At 40.0% G+C, this 21798-nt stretch overlaps 1 protein-coding gene across 5 annotated transcripts in view; it reads left to right on the plus strand.

Annotated features, from left to right (window-relative positions):
- KIF5A (kinesin family member 5A) overlaps positions 1-21798 on the plus strand; it is a 139903-nt gene that overhangs the window by 106697 nt on the left and 11408 nt on the right. For 3 of the 5 annotated variants that reach the window (XM_063427494.1, XM_063427502.1, XM_063427510.1), the window contains exons 24-29: positions 3663-3683; positions 10263-10479; positions 10559-10709; positions 10905-10987; positions 13907-13934; positions 17768-17885. In XM_063427494.1, coding sequence (XP_063283564.1) covers positions 3663-3683; positions 10263-10479; positions 10559-10709; positions 10905-10987; positions 13907-13934; positions 17768-17846 — 579 coding nt within the window. In that variant the 3' untranslated portion in view covers positions 17847-17885. The remainder of the gene's footprint in view (positions 1-3662; positions 3684-10262; positions 10480-10558; positions 10710-10904; positions 10988-13906; positions 13935-17767; positions 17886-21798) is intronic. The other 2 variants (XM_063427518.1, XM_063427526.1) reach the window with 1 other exon arrangement.

Consider the following 21798-nt stretch of genomic DNA (forward strand, 5'->3'; position numbering starts at 1 on the left):
GGCCAGGGAATCATGTGAGTTGTGGTTCAGCAGCATCTGGTGGTGGGATAGAGATTGAGATGGCTGATATAGAGACACACATTATACATTTCCATATCAAGTTTGATTATATTAATTTTCTGTAAGCCGGATGTGTGTTTCATCAAGGCCCATAGGGTTTTTAGATCACTAATAATCTCATTAATTTCATCTGCTAACAAATCATATTTTAATTCGTAATACATTGGGGAAAAAAATATCAATAAAACTAAAATGTTCACATTTTAATTAACAACATGGCCCCAATTCAAAAGTGTTGGATAAGGTTTTCAAATGATGTAATATTTGTGGATACTTTTCAAATGGCTTATCTACAAAACAATCCCATAGACTTTAATGGTGAATTCAAAATATTAAATCACTTGAAAAGTTTATCCAAAAATTTAAAATTGAGACTAATGTAAGGAAACGTAAAAAACTAATATTTTCTGCTCCTGGTCATTATCTGTCTTACTGTACTTTCCTCAGGTATGCTTGCAAATAATGTGAAAGCAAATAATTTAAAAGTTCACTCTGAATATTATAACCACTACAGTATATTGTAGGGGCTGTGGCGCAAGGAGTTTTTTTAAAACCGTTTAGAGCTCCCCTCCTTCCACACTTTGGATGTAATAATGAGGAAATTAACTTCCTGAATACATACCTTTTAATTTCCATGCATTTTCTTGTTCTTGTTCTGAATTTATGGTCCCCAAGCTCCACCCCCTATTCCCACTGATGTCATGTGGTTAAATTAAGCTTCCTTGTTAAGTTGTTCAAATCTATGTACAAAACGAAAACAGGTAGCAAGTGCAGACTAGGTCACCGTACCCCGACGGGAGAGCGTAAGTCTGGACTCACTATCCTGTGTACCGCAAGGAGACTCCAGGGGTCTCCGGGGGCTTAACCCCTAAATAGGTCAAAACAAACAAAAGAAAGAGATGCTAGGGGGTCTCAATATAGAACAAAACCTGAGACCCCGTGCATCACCTGGATATAACCCTTTTTTGGGGGGTTATTGAGCCATCCACAATAGTTCTATATATGGCTATTTCTATATCCAGGTGATGCACGGGGTCTCAGGTTTTGTTCTATATTGAGACCCCCTAGCATCTCTTTCAAATCTATGTACAGTGTGATCATACATTAGTCACCTTTACTTGCAAGAGCTGTGCTGTGAGAATGCACTAAGCCAAGCCAGGGAACAGTGCTGTGAATGAATAAGCTAATTGCACAGCTCATGCAAGTGAAAGATGCAGGTTACAAATCTGTGCAGTGGGTAAACTATACTTCATCATACGACATCAGCTGGAAGTGGAGTGAAAGTGGGGTATCTCAGAAAAACATAAAAATGTAAGAAACGCGTGAAATTAAATGTTACTTTTCCCCTTTTTCCTCCCTGTACTATAATCATTACAATTAACAAAAATTCATATGGTTCTTATTTGTGTTATTTATATACTTATTTTATTTATATATATATATAAATTGATTCCAAACTTTAGTAGCAGTCCCCTCTGGTAAACAAACTGTGCATACGATTATTGTGGATGAATTATGAATGTATTAAAACTATCATGCCATGCCTTGGGTGTCATTTGGCAGCCATGTTGAAAGAGACACACTTGTTTTCCATTATAAATTTTTAATCTGCACATTTTCTTTTGCTAATATAATATACATTTGCATGCCTAACTAAAGCGTGACAAGTAAAGAAGAAATGTTATTAAAGCTGAGCTATTTCGTGGAAAATTAGGATTCAGACCCATTCTACGTGTTAATATAATATATGACTATATCGTTTAATGTCTGCTTTAAAAGTTGTGTCTTTAAAAATAAAAAAAAGCAAATATAAGGTTATTAAGTACATAATAAGCTTACAGCATCTGTTTTCTGCACAGATCCATCTCGAATTGGAAAATGTTATGTGATTTCCTTGTGATAATCTTGTCAGGCTTACGTATTTTAGTAGTTTTTTTTTTACTTTTGTGTGATATATATTAAACTGGTAGAATTTTCCTTAGATTTTTATGTTAGAACCTCCCCATGCTGGAGAACTGTGCACTCTGTTGGTGTCAGGATTTACTATAAGAAGTTATTTTAATAAATGACGGGTTGCTGACACATGACCTGAGACCCCCATATGTGATTCATAACCCTTAACAACTGCACGTGGTTGAAGGGAAGGTGAGAAACCTGATGTCGATCCACCCACAGGAAATTTAATTATTTAAAGCCCCATCGTACTGCACAGGTCATGGGGGAAGGAGCAGGCAAGCAGCAGCTGTACTATTATCTCAGTAACTACCATGTATGGCTAAGGGGTAGGTATGTTGGGCAGGTTGTTTTCTCGATATAGGTGTCTTTTGGACCCTCAGATGAATTAAGTTTTAAGGGACCCTTGACTGCTGAAATAAAAAGTAATAAATCACTGTTTAGTAAATATACCCCCAGTGGAAACATGAATGGATTTAATTATGCATTTTTCATTGGAGGAATATATAAAACAGCTTGCAAAAGCTTTAGCTCTTTTATCTGAAGCCCAGACTTCCTGTGGATGTCCAATGACGAACTTTCCAGTACAGCTGATTGAGAAGTTTTTGCAAGGCTGCCTCTTGAGTTTAGCTCCAATGAGCTAACCAAAACAGGAACTAACAGGACCAGTTGTCTGATTGACAGCCAGTGGGGTGTAACTCGTTAATTCATAAAAGTGCCAATTTCTATTGAAATCTACACTTTTTGTAAAATGAAAACACTCTTTACGCATGAAGTATTTCAGCAAGCTAAAGTGCTTTAACCCCTTCAGGACACATGACATGTGTGACATGTCATGATGCCCTTTTATTCCAGAAGTTTGGTCCTTAAGGGGTTAAAGGTCTGGAGTATCCCTTTACAGCTATCCATCCCATCACACAGAGTATGGTGAAACCTTTAAATCATTGTGTATATTGTAACGGAATAACAGGGACCATTTCACTGGTTACAAGGACGTCTGCATAGGATACACTAATTTATTTTATGTTTATAATACACTAATTTTGTTTTGTTCTGCTAATTCTGTGGATTGAGACAGGTTTTATACGCAATAAAAAAATAAAACAGCAAAGGATCTCTCAGAACTTGGTGAACAAAGCATGTAAAATCTTTTATTTGAGCTTTCATCACTCATAATACAATGGAATCTTTAATGTGCAAAAACATGTTCTCATCTTGGTATAAGTTGCATTGAAATTCAGATTGGTATGGCTATTATTATAGCACACAGTCGTTTATTTTGACGAATAAAGGTGTTTAGCATATTCCTGTATTAGAGAAAATGTTATTTTCCTTTGGAATACTAATTGTGAATTTAAAGTAGTTCCTTTGCTCTGTATGGGTGAGAACCCCCACTCGCTCAAAAACAAAAAGAACAAAAAATAAATAAAGAAAAGTTTGGCATATCTCCAGAACTCTCTGCAGCAATCTCTGGCTTCATGTTTGCTTTTATCTCAATTTCATTTTTAGGTTTCTGCACACATTTTCTATTTATTTTACATGCTGCTTTTTTCTTTTGGTTTGCACGCACAGTTTTACAGAACAAAGCAATCTCTTTTCAATGACTGCCATTTGTATCCCCCATTACCTTCCTGCTGCCTTCCATTTAGCTGGATGACTGGGTATCGAAGGTACTGAAAGACTCTAATGTAGAGATGTTTGCCTCACTCCAGGTCTGCCGAGCGCTGCTCACCCATCCCTTTTTAGCTCAGCTGCACAAATGAAGCATTCCGTAAAGTACATTATGGCTGAGCACTTCCCTGAGAGCGCAGTACTGGCACATGGCTGGGATGGTATTAAATATCAGAATTCCGGGCCGCTAGCCGCAGGATAGAATGTATGGTAGCAATAATATCTTTGCAACTAGCATTGAGTAGAGGTGGATTCTCCCCCAAAAAACATACATAGGTTTAACACAAATAGGGCAAGTCCTTAGTGAGTGAATATGTGTGTAGAGCACGGCATGGTATTTTGCCCTTGATGCTCAACAATAAAATCTCAGAGGAGGCGAGATAGTAAGATGCTTATAAATGAAATCCTATAGTATTAACCAGTCATCAAACAAGATTATTCAAATTTGAGGCCAAAATATTCAAACTGGAAAAATTCTCCTAGTTTGCTACGCTTCAAGTTTGGATACTTTGGCCTTAAATTTTAAACTCACTTTGATTCTCACATTATACCTCTTTTGGCAATATACTCACGACACAATTTTTTAATGATCACAATATGCAGTCAAGTTTTACTTAGCTCTGTTTAGCACAAAGCAGACTTTAGAAATAAAAGATTATAACTACAAGAAATACAATCCTGTGGGATATTGTCAGTAGTCATCCAACAAAACATTCACGCACGTGAACTAAACCTGTAACGCTACGTAGAAATATATCTCGTTTAACCGATTTATTGCTTAACACCATGAGATGCTGGTGTACATTATCACATAGACATGGACACACTAATGTAGTTTAAAAAGTGTACCAATAGGGAGACTTGGCTAACTCTTTCATGGCCATTCCATCACAGAATGTACCCTACATATGTTAATGTAATACAGTATTTAAAGCTACAGAACTTGGCAGTCAGCATCTGGATTATATAATTAATAATCCATTTTACTTTGGAGTCGTTTATACTACAATGGTTTACGTTTACTAATGTACCCTTTGCCCGTGAAACTCCATTGGACATGATATAAATAATGTCTCTATGGACAATAAGTAAGGCCATTGACACTTCAATTGTGTTTAACTAATGGAATCAAATATGAATTGCCAATGAAAAATAATAAGAGTAAAAATATAAGTAGTAATAGAAAATTTAGTTGATTATTGTGAATCGGTGGGTAACATATTTTGATGTCTTATAAAATGTATTTTTTTTCTGTCCTCACTCATAAATACTAATTCTAACCTTTAATATCTCTTATATAGATTATTTCTATTAATCAGCCATTGTGAAAGCTATATGACAAACTTGCAGGGGCGAGTATACTTCAGCCATTATTCAGCTTTTTCACAATCAGAAATACTTAATATAGACAAACAACTCTTATGTATCATTATATCCCAATCTCGGGGTTCAATTACTGCATTTTCTGTATAAGACTGAAATACATGCGTGTATTTACTGTCCATGAATATTTTTTAGAAAGGGCTTTGGTTATATTTTATTATACAAGCAAGTCAAGCTGGAAAAAAACATTTGGCTAGTTTTGACTGAAACTGTAAATCTCCTTATGAGATTTATCAATTTCCAGCAAGTGTATCAATCCTGTAGGCTTCACTCTTTTGTTTGTAATAGATGGTCTTTTTAATTCTCCCCATAGCCTGTCATAATCTATATCCATCCATTGCTCTTTTATCATTCAGTCCTTCCTTTTCAAAACATATATCTTGCCAATAGACACATGTAATTATTCATAACATTTATCCTTCTGTGTATTATCTGTAGTCTTTGTACAACATGCCTTGCTATCAGTATGCTCACTAGTGATTCCCTCTGAAATTAGTTTACTCTGCGCTTTGCATTAAATTAGACAAATCAGTTCTGTCAGGTAGAATTGCCGTACGCTGGGAATGTAACCTTTCTCCTGGTCTCAGTTCAGCGTTTTAGTTCAGTTTAGTGCAAGCAGTAGGAAAGAAGACACATTGTTAGCCACAGGTGATTAAGGCGAGGTCAACTCCAACATTATTTGCATGGCACAAGCTTGACAACACATTCTTCAATTATAAAATGACATAAGGGACCCTTTGTTCAATGTTTATGTAATATATAATCAGGTTCATTCTATAAAACACCTTCATCAGACTTTGCGAATCAGAGGGATCTCTAAATAATGCACCGGAGAATATAGTATTGGGACAGTTAAAGGGACACTATAGTCACCAAAACAACTTTAGCTTAATGAAGCAGTTTTGGTGTATAGATCATGCCCCTGCAGCCTCACTGCTCAATCCTCTGCCATTTAGGAGTTAAATCGCTTTGTTTATGAACTCTAGTCACACCTTCCTGCATGTGACTTGCACAGCCTTCCTAAACCCTTCCTGTAAAGAGTCATCTACAGTTTTTCCTTCCTTTATTGCAAGTTCTGTTTAATTTTGATTTTCTAATCCCCTGCTATGTGAATAGCTTGCTAGACCCTGCAAGAGCCTCTTGTATGTGATTAAAGTTTAATTTACAGAAAAAGAGATACAGTTGTTTAACCCCTTAAGGACCAAACTTCTGGAATAAAAGGGAATCATGACATGTCACACATGTCATGTATCCTTAAGGGGTTAAGGTAAATTACATCTGATTGAAAGTGAAACCAGTTTTTTTTTTTGTTCATGCTTGCTGTGTCAATCAGAGCCAGGGGAGGTGTGACAAGGGCTGCATAAACAGAAACAAAGTGATTTAACCCCTAAATGGCAGAGAATTGAGTAGTGAAACCTGAGAAGCATGATCTACACACAAAAACTGCTTCATTAAGCTAAAATTGTTTAGGTGACTATAGTGTTCCTTTAAGTTACCAGCTTGTTAGGGGCCAGATGAAAATTATGTCCCTGTTCCAACCATTAGCATGGGGACACAGTTTTGAGTCCTGATCCAAATGTTAAGAGCTAAAGTCTTAGGCTGTCCAAGTGAAGGTGTTGAACCTGGATTCCTTGTTGGTAGGATGCTACAGAATTAAGAAATCGTATCAACATCTGGACTTACACCTTGTATATTGCTACTGGAAAAAAATAACATGAGATGCATTCAGCCATTTACATTTCAGACAAAGCACTCAATGCAAAATGTGTATCTTTCTTGCTGTTGGACACCCATCATCTTTAGTCAGAAAGTGTCTAGGGCCAATGGAAGTTGTTACCATTAAACATTGTTACCTCAGTGATAGTAAAGCAAAATTATACACACAGTATCTGCTTCATCACAAGTAGGAATTTTCCTGCTACTACATTTAGCTCCATAAGCCCACCCTTTATGCCCCTTCACCAAAAAACTTTAGTGTTTTCCTTTCTTGTTTAAAAACTAACACTATTCAAGATGTAATGAATTTGTTCTATTTATTTATATGTTTCCACAGTAGAAAGCTGACAATTGAATTATTCCCAAAAATATTTGCTGTGCACATAAAGCACTGCTAATTGGATAAGCTTAGCAGCAGGGCTGACCTTTGGGCAGGGCAAACGGGGCACACACCAAAGTCCTCATTTTTTGGCACATATTCAAGCCCTGTAACTCAAACATCCTGAGGTAGCATGCTTAAAATATTTGCTTGCCTCTCAAATGTGGCTCCCATACCTGTTGGTCTCCCTCCGCAATGCAAACATTTCAATGGGAGAGTTGTACCAGCTGCCTCATAGTCACTTTTAGATAATAAGCAGATGCTGGCATGTGATGTCATATTCCAGCACCTGCAGTCTGAGGAAGAACAGGTGGGTATGCTTTGCTGGTTAGTGCACAGCTTTTCTGCTTCCTCAATACTGGATACCGACAGCATGATGGAACCCAAGCACTCCATCATCAGGCGACCGTTAAGTAAGAGAAGAGGGAGGGATTTGGCAATTGTCTGTTTGTAAATATGAGTGTTTAGTGTATGTGTGTTAGTTTATGTGTTGCTATGTATTCATGGGTATCTGTTAATTTCTGTATGTGTGTTAGTGTCAGTCTGTGTATAAGTGTCAGTGTATGTCTTTTTATGACTCCCTGTGTCTGTATATACGTGATCGGGTTTATTTTGTATATGGTGTGTGTCTGTTTCTTTGTTTTCATATCAGTTTGTGTCTATGTATGTATGTCAGTGTGTCTTTACTACGCTAAGAAAATATATCAGGGAGGTAAATTGATCACAAATGCTGTTTAACTGCAGCAAGTTACCTTAACAGTATGTGTAGTGTTCCGGGGAGTGGAGGGGGGTGTAACGGATTGCCTGGCACCCCGACTGGGTACCTCCATTGGCGGATTCTCCTAGTGCTTCCCAAAGGGCTCCAAGCACTCCACTAGACACCATAACCACCGCAGACCCCACAAACCGCCGCAGCTTGGTTGGGGTCTCGCCATCTTCCACCCACTCTGGACCCAAGACCAGGGTCCAGCTTCCAGTAGGCAGACCTCTCTTAATTCAGAGAGCAGGAACAGGAACAAGCTCTTACAAGAGCTCAGTGATTATACTCTGGGGAGTATAGTGATTATAGCAATCCCGAGAGTGCAGGTAGTTCTCCAATCCCCCAAACATGAGCCAAAACTTCATGAAGGGATGCTTCATGAAGCTTTATTGGTACAGGTTGGCTTATATACAATTCCTCCGGCCAGAGGCACATCCCCTGGACCTGATGGAACACAGCATTACAAACTGTACAGACCAATAAGAACAGTATAACAATGTCTGACACTCCCACATACATTAAACAATCCCTCCCCTCTGCCTGTGATATAATTAAGGTAGTTAATGCATAAACCTAATTATCCATAGGCAGAAAAAACAAAGTCTAGAGAACACCCCAAAACATAACATATCCCCATAAATCTGATAGATCTGATCTGGGTGAACAACATATCCAAAAATCACCCAGATCAGATCAGGGGTTCAGAAATTTTATGGAAGTCATATTTTTGCCCAGGCGAACCCAGGATTTCATGCCCAAAACAGTTCCATAGATTCGAGGCTAAGTGCCGCTGGAGGACCGACCGGGAACCGCAAGGTTTTCATGCCGAAAATTGTTTCAGGGCATTCGCCCCCCCTCCCCCTGAAGTCTATTTGCGGTTTTAGTCCATGCGAACAAGATGGCCGCCACCACGTGTTCGAATGTCGAATGTCGGCCACTTAGACTGTTCGGGAGTTCGAAGAACCAATGTTTAAAGTGCCAATAGGCACAATTAGGGTCTCTCAGCCAAAATAAATTAAAGGTGCCATTGTCACAGGGTAAAAGGCTGGCCAGTAGTCCCCTCCAAGACCCAGTGGCGAAGTTGCTTTTGTCACAGGGGGTATTGTCCCAACATATTCCCTGTCTCGTTGGGACACTAGGATGCCAAAGGGTACAAGTCTGCCTTGTACACAACTATTATTTTTGCAAGATGCCAACCACTAGATAAACTTACAAAAGAATGTATTGCAGGGCTCCGTCTAAATCAGTGCTATCCTGAAGGATGCATGTTTTAATAAAATGCCTGATTAAAAATTAAGTATGGTACATTTATGTATGATATACATGGAACATTATCTCAGACCTTTGTCAACAACCAGCAAAAAGGGAGAGCCTTAGCAGAGTTCTCCTCACTATAAACGCAACAGGGAAACTTTACCATTATGACAGGTAAGGACATGTGATGGAACACACAGTGATGGAACAGATAAGAGTGGCTCTTTGTTGTTGAAAAACTGGGGATGTGAAACTTGGGAGGAAAGAGAATAAAGCCAAAGATATATTTCTGGGACTCTACTTGTCTGTCTTGTTCTGTCTCTTTGCCAGTATTGTTAATGTTGCTTTTAGTCTATGGCTGTCTGTTAAGCAACATTCATCCATTGGGTTTCCTTAACATTTGCCGACGCTGGCTTCTTTGCATACTATCTCTGCTATGTTTGCATGCTGCTTGGGTAAACTTGATAATATGACCTAGTATATTATATGTTAGTCAATATAATGCATGCAATCCAATCCAGACATTTCACCTGAAGGACTAAAAAACACTCAGGTCCATCAAACTCGCCCTTCCACACACCTGTTTCTACAGTTGATCCAAAGGAAGCAGAAAATCCAAATTAAAAAGATTAGAGTTTTATTTATTTATAGCATGTCTTTAATTACCTGAGTTATATTTGCGACCCAAGTTATTAAAGATTTGTAGAGAGCTGACATAGCATTTGGGTGGTCCTGTAGCTATGCTAAAAGAGTCGCCCTGACATACGTTCTCCTATGTGATATAATCATGAACCTTTATGGATGAAAACCATTAAAAAGGGAAAATTCCACCGAGTTTCAACCCCATCCTAAGGGGTTATTTCAAGAAGCAGGTGGTGAAAATAATGTAATCTTAAAGTAGCTAAATGGAATAGAAGATGAATACCAAAATCCTTCCATAACTCTTTTTAATAAAGCTTGTACACATGTAGATCTTGATTGTATCTCTTGACTGATACGTAAATATCACAAAATATATATATATTATTGCAAAGGGTCAAGCATTTATCTTGTTTATTTTTGACCTTTCTGCATGGTGTCTCCAAGCTGGTTCGTGACAATGCAGATCTTCGTTGTGAGCTTCCTAAACTGGAAAAACGTCTTCGGGCTACAGCTGAGAGAGTTAAGGCCCTGGAGGGTGCACTGAAGGAGGCCAAAGAAGGTGCTATGAAAGACAAGAGAAGATATCAGCAGGAAGTGGATCGGATTAAGGAGGCTGTGCGCTACAAGAACACAGTGAGACGCACGCACACTGCACAGATTGGTAAGCACGAGTCACTTGGTCATATATTATCTATTCTATGTATGGTATATTGTCTGAAGATCTTTTGTATAATTTACAGCAAAGCCCATCCGACCTGGACATTACCCTGCATCCTCTCCTACCAATCACTATGGCGTCCGTAATTCTGATTCAGTTAGCTACACAAACAACCTCTTTCAGAACTACCAAAATATTTACATGAGGCCATCCAGTCCTACCAATGAAACATTGTAAGTACTTCTAAACTTATACATTTATCAGTCAATTATCACTCAAATTGCACTTAGCACACTGCAGTACAGTCTGAGAAATCTGTCTGAGCCCTATGTTGTAAAGACCAGTATGTATAAAAGGCTCCAAGACTCCAACTTGGAATCATTAAATACTTGACAAGGTATTATCTGACCATGCTTTTATCTGTTTAGCTTTGCCAACCCATGTACCACCTCACAGAGCAGTTCTTCCAGCAGCAGCTTGCTTCCATACCAGAAGATGAATGTGGATAATGGTAAGACACATTAAATAAGTTAACAGTATATTTGGCAATGGACACATTTTACAACAGTGTTATGATGCAGTTTAGGTCATTGAATTATATTAAACTCGTTTTCATAACCTTATCAGTAAACAGTAAATTGTCATATAGAAATAAATATATATTCATGAAGATGAAAAAGAACAGATTTCTAAATCCCTTTCACCAGCAGATGACTAAGTTTAACCCCTTAAGGACCAAACTTCTGGAATAAAAGGGAATCATGACATGTCACACATGTCATGTGTCCTTAAGGGGTTAATAACCCATGCATTTCACGTCTAGTTACAAGCAAGTCACAATGAAACATAATATATTTGTTTATCTTATAAATTATACATTACAATTTTATTAAAGATCTAGGCCTATATATACATTTTTTTGAATAAGATTTCCAAATATTCACAATCTGTTAGAAAAATTCTCATAGATTTTTTTTTTAAATTCTTTATTTTATTCATGCAGAGATTAAACAAGCAGATTTGCACTGCAACAACAGCTGGTGCAAACAAATCTTTAGACATAATATGACATTATGGCATCAGGAACATTGCACTTTTTTTTGTTATAAGGCAACAAGCACAAGCTTATGCAAGCAAAATCTACTATTGCATGGCCATGAGAAGGAGAAAACTGCACTTAATGTGATACGAGACATGCAAAACAAAATAAATCAGGATTAGGGACGTGCATGGGGAAAGATTTTGGTTCGGCACTTCGATACTTCGGAACTTCGGCAACTTCTGCACTTCTGAATTTCGGACCTTCAGAATTTCGGCACTTCGGGACTTCTCTTGCAGCCGCTTAGTAGATAACTCCCTAATTCCCACGGTATTAGGGAGTTATTTACCAAAAGGCTGAAAGACCTAAATTGGTCTTTCAGCCAAATTTACTAATACTAAGTAAAAATTACTTAGTATTAGTAAATTTTGACCCTACTTGCTATACCGCGAGTAGGGGCATGTCTATGAAACAGTGACAGCACAAGAGGGCCAGCGCAGGTGGAGGAATAGTGTGAGTGGATGGGAACCTCCTTCCAGCCCCAGGCCTTGACTGAGGCCAGCATCTTCAAGCCGCGGACTAGGTGGCTCCAACAGTCCCAGTCCTTCTCCCTCAGGGAGACACAGATGACTGTGATGGTCTTGCGCCACCTGTAGCGAACAGCCCTCCGCCGAAGCAGTCGATGCCTTGGGGCCATGCCCCTGGTGGCCTTTGGCCCACGTGGGCTAGCATGGGTAGAAGCAGGAGTCACAGGTCACCCCCTCCTCCAAACCTCCCTCTGTGACTGATGTGATGCTTTTGCTGTACGTCTCTCCAGCTCTGTTATGAACTGTGCAAATATGGCATACAAATGCTGTAGGGATCGTTCAAAGTAGTAGTGGTTGGCCCCCGGATGCTGCGGAGTGGTGCTGGTCTGAAAATTGAGCGCATCGCCATCTTGGACATACTTAAAGCTTGTGGGTGCGGGAGCGTCGTGCAGGAGTCGGTTCAGGTAAATAGCATCGGGATAACAATTGGTGTGGTAGCGAGTAACAGGATGACCCCCACCGGTCCAGGGAGGGTGGAGATACGGGACTCAACCACCAATCATCCTGCTGGTTCTCACCTGGGAGGTTGGCCGCAGCTCCTGGCTCATCCCACAGCAGGCCGCCAGTCAAACAGGCAGGGTATCAGTCGCGGTAAGTAAAGCCTGGTACTTCTGTAGAGCCCAGCAGCTGCACGGATCTACCTCGTAATTGAAAAACTTTTTGTGGCAGGAGAGGTAACACAATAATCGGTATTTACTGAAATACGGAAATACGATATAACTAGCCAAATCAGGATTACAGAAGTTAGAAGAGTCGGTATAACAAGCCAAAATCGAAAAACAAGAAATCAGGAAAAATATAACACACAATACGAGGAACCAAGAGGAAATCGCAACAGGACAATAACATATTGGGCAACATTTTCATTTAAACCCTATGGTGGACACTGATTGGACCATGTCTACCCTGCAACCCCAAAAGGTGCAGGAACGGGGTTGCAGTTATAACATGGCATTGCTAGTATCGGAACTTACGATAGGCGTCACTTTATTAGAAATAGTTCCTCTTTATATCAAAATGCTGAATAGCATTCATATCCCGATCGGCACATTCAGCACGTTCGGAAAATCCGAATGCAAGTACCATTTGGGAGGGCTGAAGGAATTCAGGACGCTTGGAACATGCTCATTCAGTCCGGAGCAGCAGGTCAATCAGGTAAGTACCACGATAAACAGATTGTGATCATTTGAAAAGTTTACCCAAAATAATTAAATGAAGACCCTCTTCAGGTGAAATGTTGTTAAGATTCATAATCCTGTGCTTCAGTACTAACATGGCCATGATTTAATATTTTTGTGTACACTTTTGAAATGATTATAATCTGGCCTCAATTTAGGCCCCGATTTGACATATTTTGATAAACTGTTCGAATGATATCATATTTTTGTATACACTTTTAAAATGATTTCACATTTTGTAATTTTTTGATATAGTGATATATTTTTATAGTTGATATTTTTTTATATTTTAATACAGAAATAGATAAAAGTAAGATTGTAATAATTTGAAAAGCTCATCTAAAAATATTAAAATTGAGATGGCTGAAAGAAGTGAAAAGAAAAATATTAAATTGTGGCGTGAGATGGCTGAATGAAGTGAAAGAAGCACGTAAATATGTCTTTCCCTCATATGATTCTCCTAAAATACCACTTCACATTTGTTTGATGTATTAATTTAGTTTAAAAAGAGTTTGATAAGATATTGCTAAAGTCTGTGAATCAACTGATTTAAAATTCTTTTTGGCGTTACCATTACCTTGATGTAGTTAAAGTATATTTCTTATATTTTTTATTTGTTTTCATAGGCAATGCTACAGACATCAATGACAACAGGTGAGTCCCATTTATAATGGTATCCATTTTTTGTTATCTTCCTTCTGTGGGATTATTTCGACTGATGGATTGTGGGCAAATTAATTTAGCAACTGAAATGGAATTTAGCTTAAAGTCCACTAATTGCCAAAGATCACACTCCGCATTAGAAAAAACAGTCCCTACATTTACAAGTTTATAACTAGGCTAGACTTTTCTTATTTATTAGATAGAGTGACTATTATATGTGTTCCGTTTACATAACAGTTACCAGGGCAAGATGTCATGCTGAAGCGAAAGTGATGATGTAATCAAATGATAAAAATAGTTCGTATTAATTATTTATTGTGTTTTATATATTTGAAAATGTATTTAGAAAGGTATATTTGCCATATGTTAGCACAGGATAGGAGGAGGGCCAAATATTTGTAGTCATGTTAGAAAAGAAGAAAACTTTATAAAATCTTTGAAGCTTTAATTTTTTTGTTTGTCACAGTATCCATTTGTTATTTAATAATAAAAGGCCAATATGGGAACCAGCACACAAAACTTCATCCGGAGTGAAGGAACGGATACAGCAATAAGAGACCCTGCTCTAGGAACATAAGCTCAGAAAGCCATAAAAAGAAGACATAACACCTTCTTTTGTAGATATTTGTAGCAGGGGCGTACCTAGAGCATTTGGCACCTGGGGCGGATTCTGCGTTTGGCACACTCCCCCCCTCTTCAAATGTAAAAAAACACCCACTCATTTTCTTTAATTTTTTTTTATAATTCTTTATTTTTGCAGTGCACATTATAACAAACGGGCCCATGGTGCCACAACAGCAGTCCAGGGCTAAACATAAATATACATGTACAACGTGGCTAATAGAGGGTCTGCACATTTTTATTATTATATGAGTATGAGTTGTATGACTAGTGTTCTAAAAGGGTATGGGTGCCATAACAAAGCATGTGTTGTGTCTGCCTGTGGTGTCTAGCATACTGATTGTAGGCCAAGTTCTGGCCGTGGTCGCAGATAGTGTGCCTTAAGTTAAGCCTATGTACCTAAGCTCGTGTTGCATATCTGCGGACAAGGTTACCTGCTTGTGTACATGTTTGAGACTCGTTGCATGTTGGTTAGGTCTGAGTTACAGTGTTAAACCGGTGTGTTGGGTCTATTGTTGGAGCTAGGGGCACAGCGCCTGGTTTAGGAGCTGCTTGCGGGGGGTCAGATGGTCTGACTACAGGAGTGAGTGTGCGCTGCTGTGTTGTACAAACTAGGAGGTACCATAACGAGGAGAACGTGGTCTGACAACTAGGTGTAATTTAGGATTATTGCATGTCTTTAGACATAACATGACACTAATGAGAGTTCAGGTAGTACCCTCCGCAGGCCGGACCATAGGGAGCTTTCGTGGGACGAATGCGGTCCCTTTCGCCGGGTCCCAGCATTGCGTTGCAGTTTCTCCCCTTTAAGATCCATCTACAGGCAGTGAGTCCGTCGGTAGTCCTAGCGTGTACATTATGGCCATTGCTTCGGCGGTGTCGCGGACTGTGTGCCGTGTTTCTCCTTGGAGGATCAATAGGGTTCTTGTGTGCCGCCAGCGGTATTGTATGCCGTTCTGCCGGAGGATAGTGGTGAATGGTCTGAGGGCTCTCCGCCACGCCAAGGTACCTCTGGATAAATCTGGATAGAAGGTGAGCTGCATTCCTTCGAAGTTTTAAGGGTCTTGGTTCTTGAGGGCTGCGAGCATTGCTGCTTTGTCCCGCCCGTTGTGGAAGTGGACTATTAAGTCCCGTGGGACTGCTGCTGGAGCCTTGGGTGCTTTTGGGATGCGGAAGCAGTCTTCTAGGGACAGGGATTTAGCCTGTCTTGGGGATAACAACGCCACTGCAAGGCATCTCAGCATGTGAGATAGTTCCTCCGTAGGTACGGTTTCCGGGACCCCCTAATTTTCTAGTTATTCTTATGCCTCCTGTCTTCTAGCATCGCAAATCTGGTGTCATAGGTTTCATTTTGCTTTTTGAGCCCCAGTATTGTTTGTAGCATTGAGGCTATTTGCTGTGCATGTTCCCCTGCATTAGCTTCCACTGTACCCAACCGCCCTGTCAGGCCCCGGAGGTCTGCACGCAGGTTCGCCATATCTGCCAGTATAGTTTGTTGTAAGTCCGCCAGCAGGTCCTTAAGAACCGCCGTTGTCACCGGTTCCTTGTCTGGGCTGAACGGTTTTATGGCTGGTGTCGGTCTCGCAAGCATTGCGTCTACCTCGTCGTCCAGGGACTGGTCGTCGGACAGGCCGCAGTGTAGTCGGCCATAGTGCGCTAATGTCCTGGCCAAGGTGAGGTTTGTCGGGTTTTATTTTTTTGTTTTTCCGACCCATTGTGTAGTTAGGGTCTCACTCCTGCCTCGTCGGTTATCTCGGTCGGGCTGTGCTGCGGTTAGGATGGCAAAATTTCTAGCCATGTCCCGGAGCTCTGAGACCATGCGGCCATTCAGTTCAGTCGCTTGGCCATGCCCCCCACTCATTTATTTTTAATGTTTTCTAATGTTGTTTCTTTTTTTTATTATTGTCTTCTACAAAACCCTTCCCGGTCCACCTTCTACAAACCCCACCTTCTACAAAACACCTGCCCAGTCCCACTTCTACAAAACCATTGCCTCCTTCTACCTAAACCCTGCATCCCCTCTCTATAAAAACCCCTGCCCAGTCCCCCTTCTACAAAACCACCGCCCCTTCTTCCAAAACCCTGCATCCCCTCTCTACAAAAACCCTGCCCAGCCCCCTTTCTACAAATCCCCTGCCCAGTCCACCTTCTACAAATCCCCTGCCCAGTCCCCTTTCAACAAACCACTCTCCTTCTACAAAACCACTGCCAAGTCCCTTTACTATAAATTCCCTGCCCAGTCCCCCTTCTACAAACCCCCCTTCTACAAAACTCCTGCCCAGTCCCCTCGCTACAAAAACCCTTGCCCCCTTTACAAAAACCCCTACCCTCTCTACAAAACCCCTGTCCCCTCTACAAAATCCCCTGCACCACGCTTTACAAAAACACCTTGCCCTCCTCTACAAGACCTCTGCCCACCCCTCTACAAGACCTCTGCCCACCCCTCTACAAGACCCCTGCACACCCCTTACAAAAACTCCTCCCTCCTACAAACTCCCTGCACCTCCCATTCACAAAACCCCCTGGCCCAATTCACAAAAACTCCTGCCCCTATTAACAAAAACCCCGGCCCCACTCTACAAGACCACTGAGCACCCCCTACAAAAAACCCTGCCCCCCTACAAACCACCTGCATTCCATTAACAAAAACCTCTGCCCCCCATTCACAAAACACCCTGCCCCCATTCACAATAACCCCTGCCCCCACTCACAAAAAACACTGCCTCCATTCACAAAAAACCCATTCCCCCACTACAAGACCCCTACAAAAAAAAAAAACACTTTTAAGCAACAACAACAACAACACAATATTAGCAAGCACTAACCCTGCTGCTTTGCCTGCTCGTTGCTCCATGCTTATCCGGACTCCAGGGTCTCCCGCCGCAGTGCCGCCCACACAGAGTGTCAGAGCGCTTCTGCTTAGAACACCGTGAGGGCGGAGCACTTTGACAGCACGGCATTGCATACTTCCACATTCCTTCTACTACTGCCAGGCCACTACTCTCGCTATGAGGGTGGCGGCACCCCAATAATGAGTTGCACCAGGGGCGGACCACCACCTCCTTATTAGTACGCCACTAAATTATAGGTCTTTTTTTCTGGCAATCTCCCTAAATACTGAAGAATGTACTATCACACGGGCTGGGTTTTGTCAGCATGATAATAAATCTGGCAGTGCTTTTTACTTTTCTTTTCTCTTACAGAAGTGATTTGCCATGTGGCTGTGAAGCTGATGATCAGTCTAAGTTGTTCCCGCTCCATCAGGAGACAGCAGCAAGCTAATAACAGCTTGCTAATATTGCCTCTCACCTGCACTTTCAGGTAATGAACTCATACGTATGGCACATAGATTAGATAGCTGTGGAATTTGGGAAGCATCCAAAGGGCTGGTAAGGGGTGGTGCCAGGCAACCAAACGTGTTATAATCATAGAACAAGCCAAGTCAGGATAATAACAAAACAATATTTTCATCCCATATACCGCCTGGGTAATAACATAGTATATGAGTTGTGTATCTGTGCACTGAATAATGGGAGTTGTACCACAATCTAGTCTCTAAAGATCTAATACAGCATGGAATGTTCTGTTTGTTTCGCTTTAGCAGCATCATTGAGCCTTGAAATTATAACAAGTAGACAACACAATTAAAAATAAATAATAAATATAGAAATGTAATTAAATTCTAAATAAAATCAACTGAAAAAGTATAACTCCAAATAGCAGGTTAAGATATATCATAATCATCTCTTTAACCCCTTAAGGACTGAGAGAAATGTACACGTTGTGAACAAAACAAAACGTAAACCAAACCTGGCATTTGCGCTACATGTCTGTCCAACCGGAATTCACCTCTTTCATATTAAATGCACCCCCCTTATTATATATCATTTTATTCAGGGGAAACAGGGCTTTCATTTAATATCACATATTTAGCTATGAAACATAATTTAATATGAAAAGAATGAAAAATAAGAAATGTTGTTATTTTTTTAGTTCTACATGACATTTTAACTGTCAATGTTATAATAGTGTTTGCTTTTACTGCAATAAAATACACATATTTGTATTCAGCAAAGTCTCACGTGTAAAACAGTACCCCCTATGTACAGGTTTTATGGTGTTTTGGGAAGTTACAGGGTCAAATATAGCACATTACATTTGAAATTGAAATTCGCCAGATTGGTTACGTTGCCTTTGAGACTGTATAGTAGCCCAGGAATTAAATTTACACCCATAATGGCATACCATTTGCAATAGTAGACAACCCAAGGTATTGCAAATGGGGTATGTCCAGTCTTTTTTAGTAGCCATTTGGTCACAAACACTGGCCAAAGTTAGCGTTAGTATTTGTTTGTGTGTGAAAAATGCAAAAACTGCCAATTTTGGCCAGTGTTTGTGACTAAGTGGCTACTAAAAAAGACTGGACATACCCCATTTGCAATACATTGGGTTGTCTACTATTGCAAATGGTATGCCATCATAGGGGTAAATTTCATTCTTGGGCTACCATAGGGTCGCAAAGGCAACGTAAGCAATCTGGCAAATTTTAATGTGAAAAAAATGAAACACAAGCCTTATATTTGAAAACACCATAAAACCTGTACATGAGGGGTACTGTTGTACTCGGGAGACTTCGCTGAACACAAATATTTGTGTTTCAAAACAGTAAAAAGTATCACAGCAATAATATCGTCCGTGTAAGTGCTGTTTGTGCGTGAAAAAAAACTTAACTTTTACTGGCGATATCATGGTTGTAATAAATTTTACTGTTTTGAACCACTAATATTTGTGTTCAGCGAAGTCTCCCGAGTAAAACAGTACCCCCCATGTACAGGTTTTATGGTGTCTTGGAAAGTTATAGGGTTAAATATAGTGGTAGCAAATTAAATTCCCTATACTTTCGGCATGGGTTGTCAGGCAGGTCCCGCTAATTGTAACTAATTAAGATACCTAATTATGTAAAAATATTACATAAATATATGTGTAGAATTAATATATGTATATATATATATATATATATATACGTATGTGTATATATATATATATATATATATATATATAAGTATCCAAAAAATACCGGCACTCCAGGAATTCTCAGCGATACAAATTTTCTTTATTCAGTTAAGGACGTCAACGTTTCAGCTCCTCATGGAGCTTTCATCAGGACAACTTAAACAATAAAACAAGCAAGCTTATATAGGGAGAATCTCAATTAGTGTACTTACATACTCAGGTGTTTCACCTCCATTCCCGCCAACAAACGGACCGCAGCTGCCAACCGTATCAGCACACTCCACTTCCGGGTTCCTGGCCCACATGACCAGGTTCGAGGTGTCTGATTCGCCGACTGACGTTACCGGGCAACCAGGGACGCCAACGTCACTTTGGTCAAACCCTTTACTTACGGACTGCGGCATGAGTCAAACCTCACGAGCCCTTCAGTGTAAAAAAGTGTTGCCGTGGCAACCGGACCGTAGGCAGACAGGAGGGAGGGGGAAACAGGAGGATGCGAGCAGTAACAGGGAATCAATAGAATCTAGAGAATGTTGGGACAAATACATATATGGCATATATCCAAACCAATAAAGTGTTGTATCATATCGTGTCTTAAGTGAACGATCTGGTCATAATTCCATTTATTACGTAAATACAGTGTTGTATAGGTATAAGGTATAGGCATGTGATCCATGATCTCGTAAGATCTGTGTATTCTTTATAATGGAAGGCGAAATATCTGCCCATATGTGAGGTTAAATATAATGAACTATCTCTAAAATAGTTACACTTGCCTACTAGTGAGACAAAGATCTGTACCTGAGTGTGAGATGCTTTGTCTATGTAAAAAATAATAGTGAAATAGTGAAAAAAATGTTAAACATATATCAAAGATGCAACAAGTGGAAAAATATAATAAAGTGCTACTGTATGCAATATATCTATATCAAGTGAGAAATGAGAGGCATGAGCAAATAACCTATATGCAACAGGCCCAATATTAGTATATAACTGTAGAACAATTGACATAATCTCAGATTCCCGCTCAATCCCCATGGATATGTAAGTATCAACAAAATTGTTTTTATAACCAAGAAATCCTCTTTGTATTAAATAGAGGCTAAAATTTCTAGTAAAAAACAGTACTACATAATTATTTAAACTAATGAAGATAGACAGACCAATCCTGTACCTCAGGAAATCATAAGAGGCTCTGTACTCTAATCAACCTAATACTGAGATATCATAGAAACATAGTGAAAGAACATTTTTCGTTCAGACCCCTGGGCGAGATAGTGTCCAACCGTGTTATCCAGTACGTTTCTCTCTGTAACAGGAGTTTGCCCCGATCTCCCCCCCGAAGAGGGGTCGGTACATGGTCAATGGCCACACATCTAAGTGAAGCCAGGGGATGTGATAGTTCCAGAAAATGTCGGGCCACAGGTTTGTCCGACTTGCCATCTCGATAGGCAAGTCGGATACTCGATCTGTGGCCCCTAATTCTTTCACAGAGTGCCGTCTCTGTTTTGCCAACATAGTTCAAGCCACAAGGGCAAGACAGTTTATAAATTACAAATTCACTCCGACAGTGAATCCGATGTTGGATTCGGAACGTCTGTCCCGTGTGTGGATGACTAAAGGTTTTGGCAGGGATAATGTGTCCACAGGTGACACACCCCAAACACCTTACACATCCCGTGTTTTTGGAGTCTTGAGATGTCGGCTTGTAGCAATGTATAGGGTCTGTATTCACCAACATGTCCCTTAAATTCCTGTTTCTACGATAACAAAACAGTGGTTTCTGGCGTAGACTCTTGGGGAGGGATGGATCCAGTGTAATGATATTCCAGTTGTTTCGGACCGAAGTAGTTAGTTCCGTGCTGGCGGTGTTCAAAAGCATGGGAAAGATTGGTCTAGTATTAGTTAATTTGTCAACACGTATTGCAGGAACAGTGTGGGTACTTCTGGCTCTCTTAAGAGCTTCTTCAAGTATTGGACGCGGGTATCCTCTTGTTTGAAATCTTTTATACATAATCTCAAGTTGGAGATCACATTGACTCGTTTGAGAGTTGTTACGTAACACTCTCAAAAACTGGGAGAACGGTAGTGACATTTTTAAATGCCTGGGATGGAAGCTCCCGTAATGTAGGATAGTATTACGGTCGGTTGGTTTAGTAAAGAGTTTATACTCCAACTTATGGTCGATGACCATGATCTCAACGTCAAGGAACTGGACACT

Source organism: Pelobates fuscus, chromosome 1, assembly GCF_036172605.1.
Source record: "Pelobates fuscus isolate aPelFus1 chromosome 1, aPelFus1.pri, whole genome shotgun sequence".
NCBI lineage: Eukaryota > Metazoa > Chordata > Amphibia > Anura > Pelobatidae > Pelobates > Pelobates fuscus.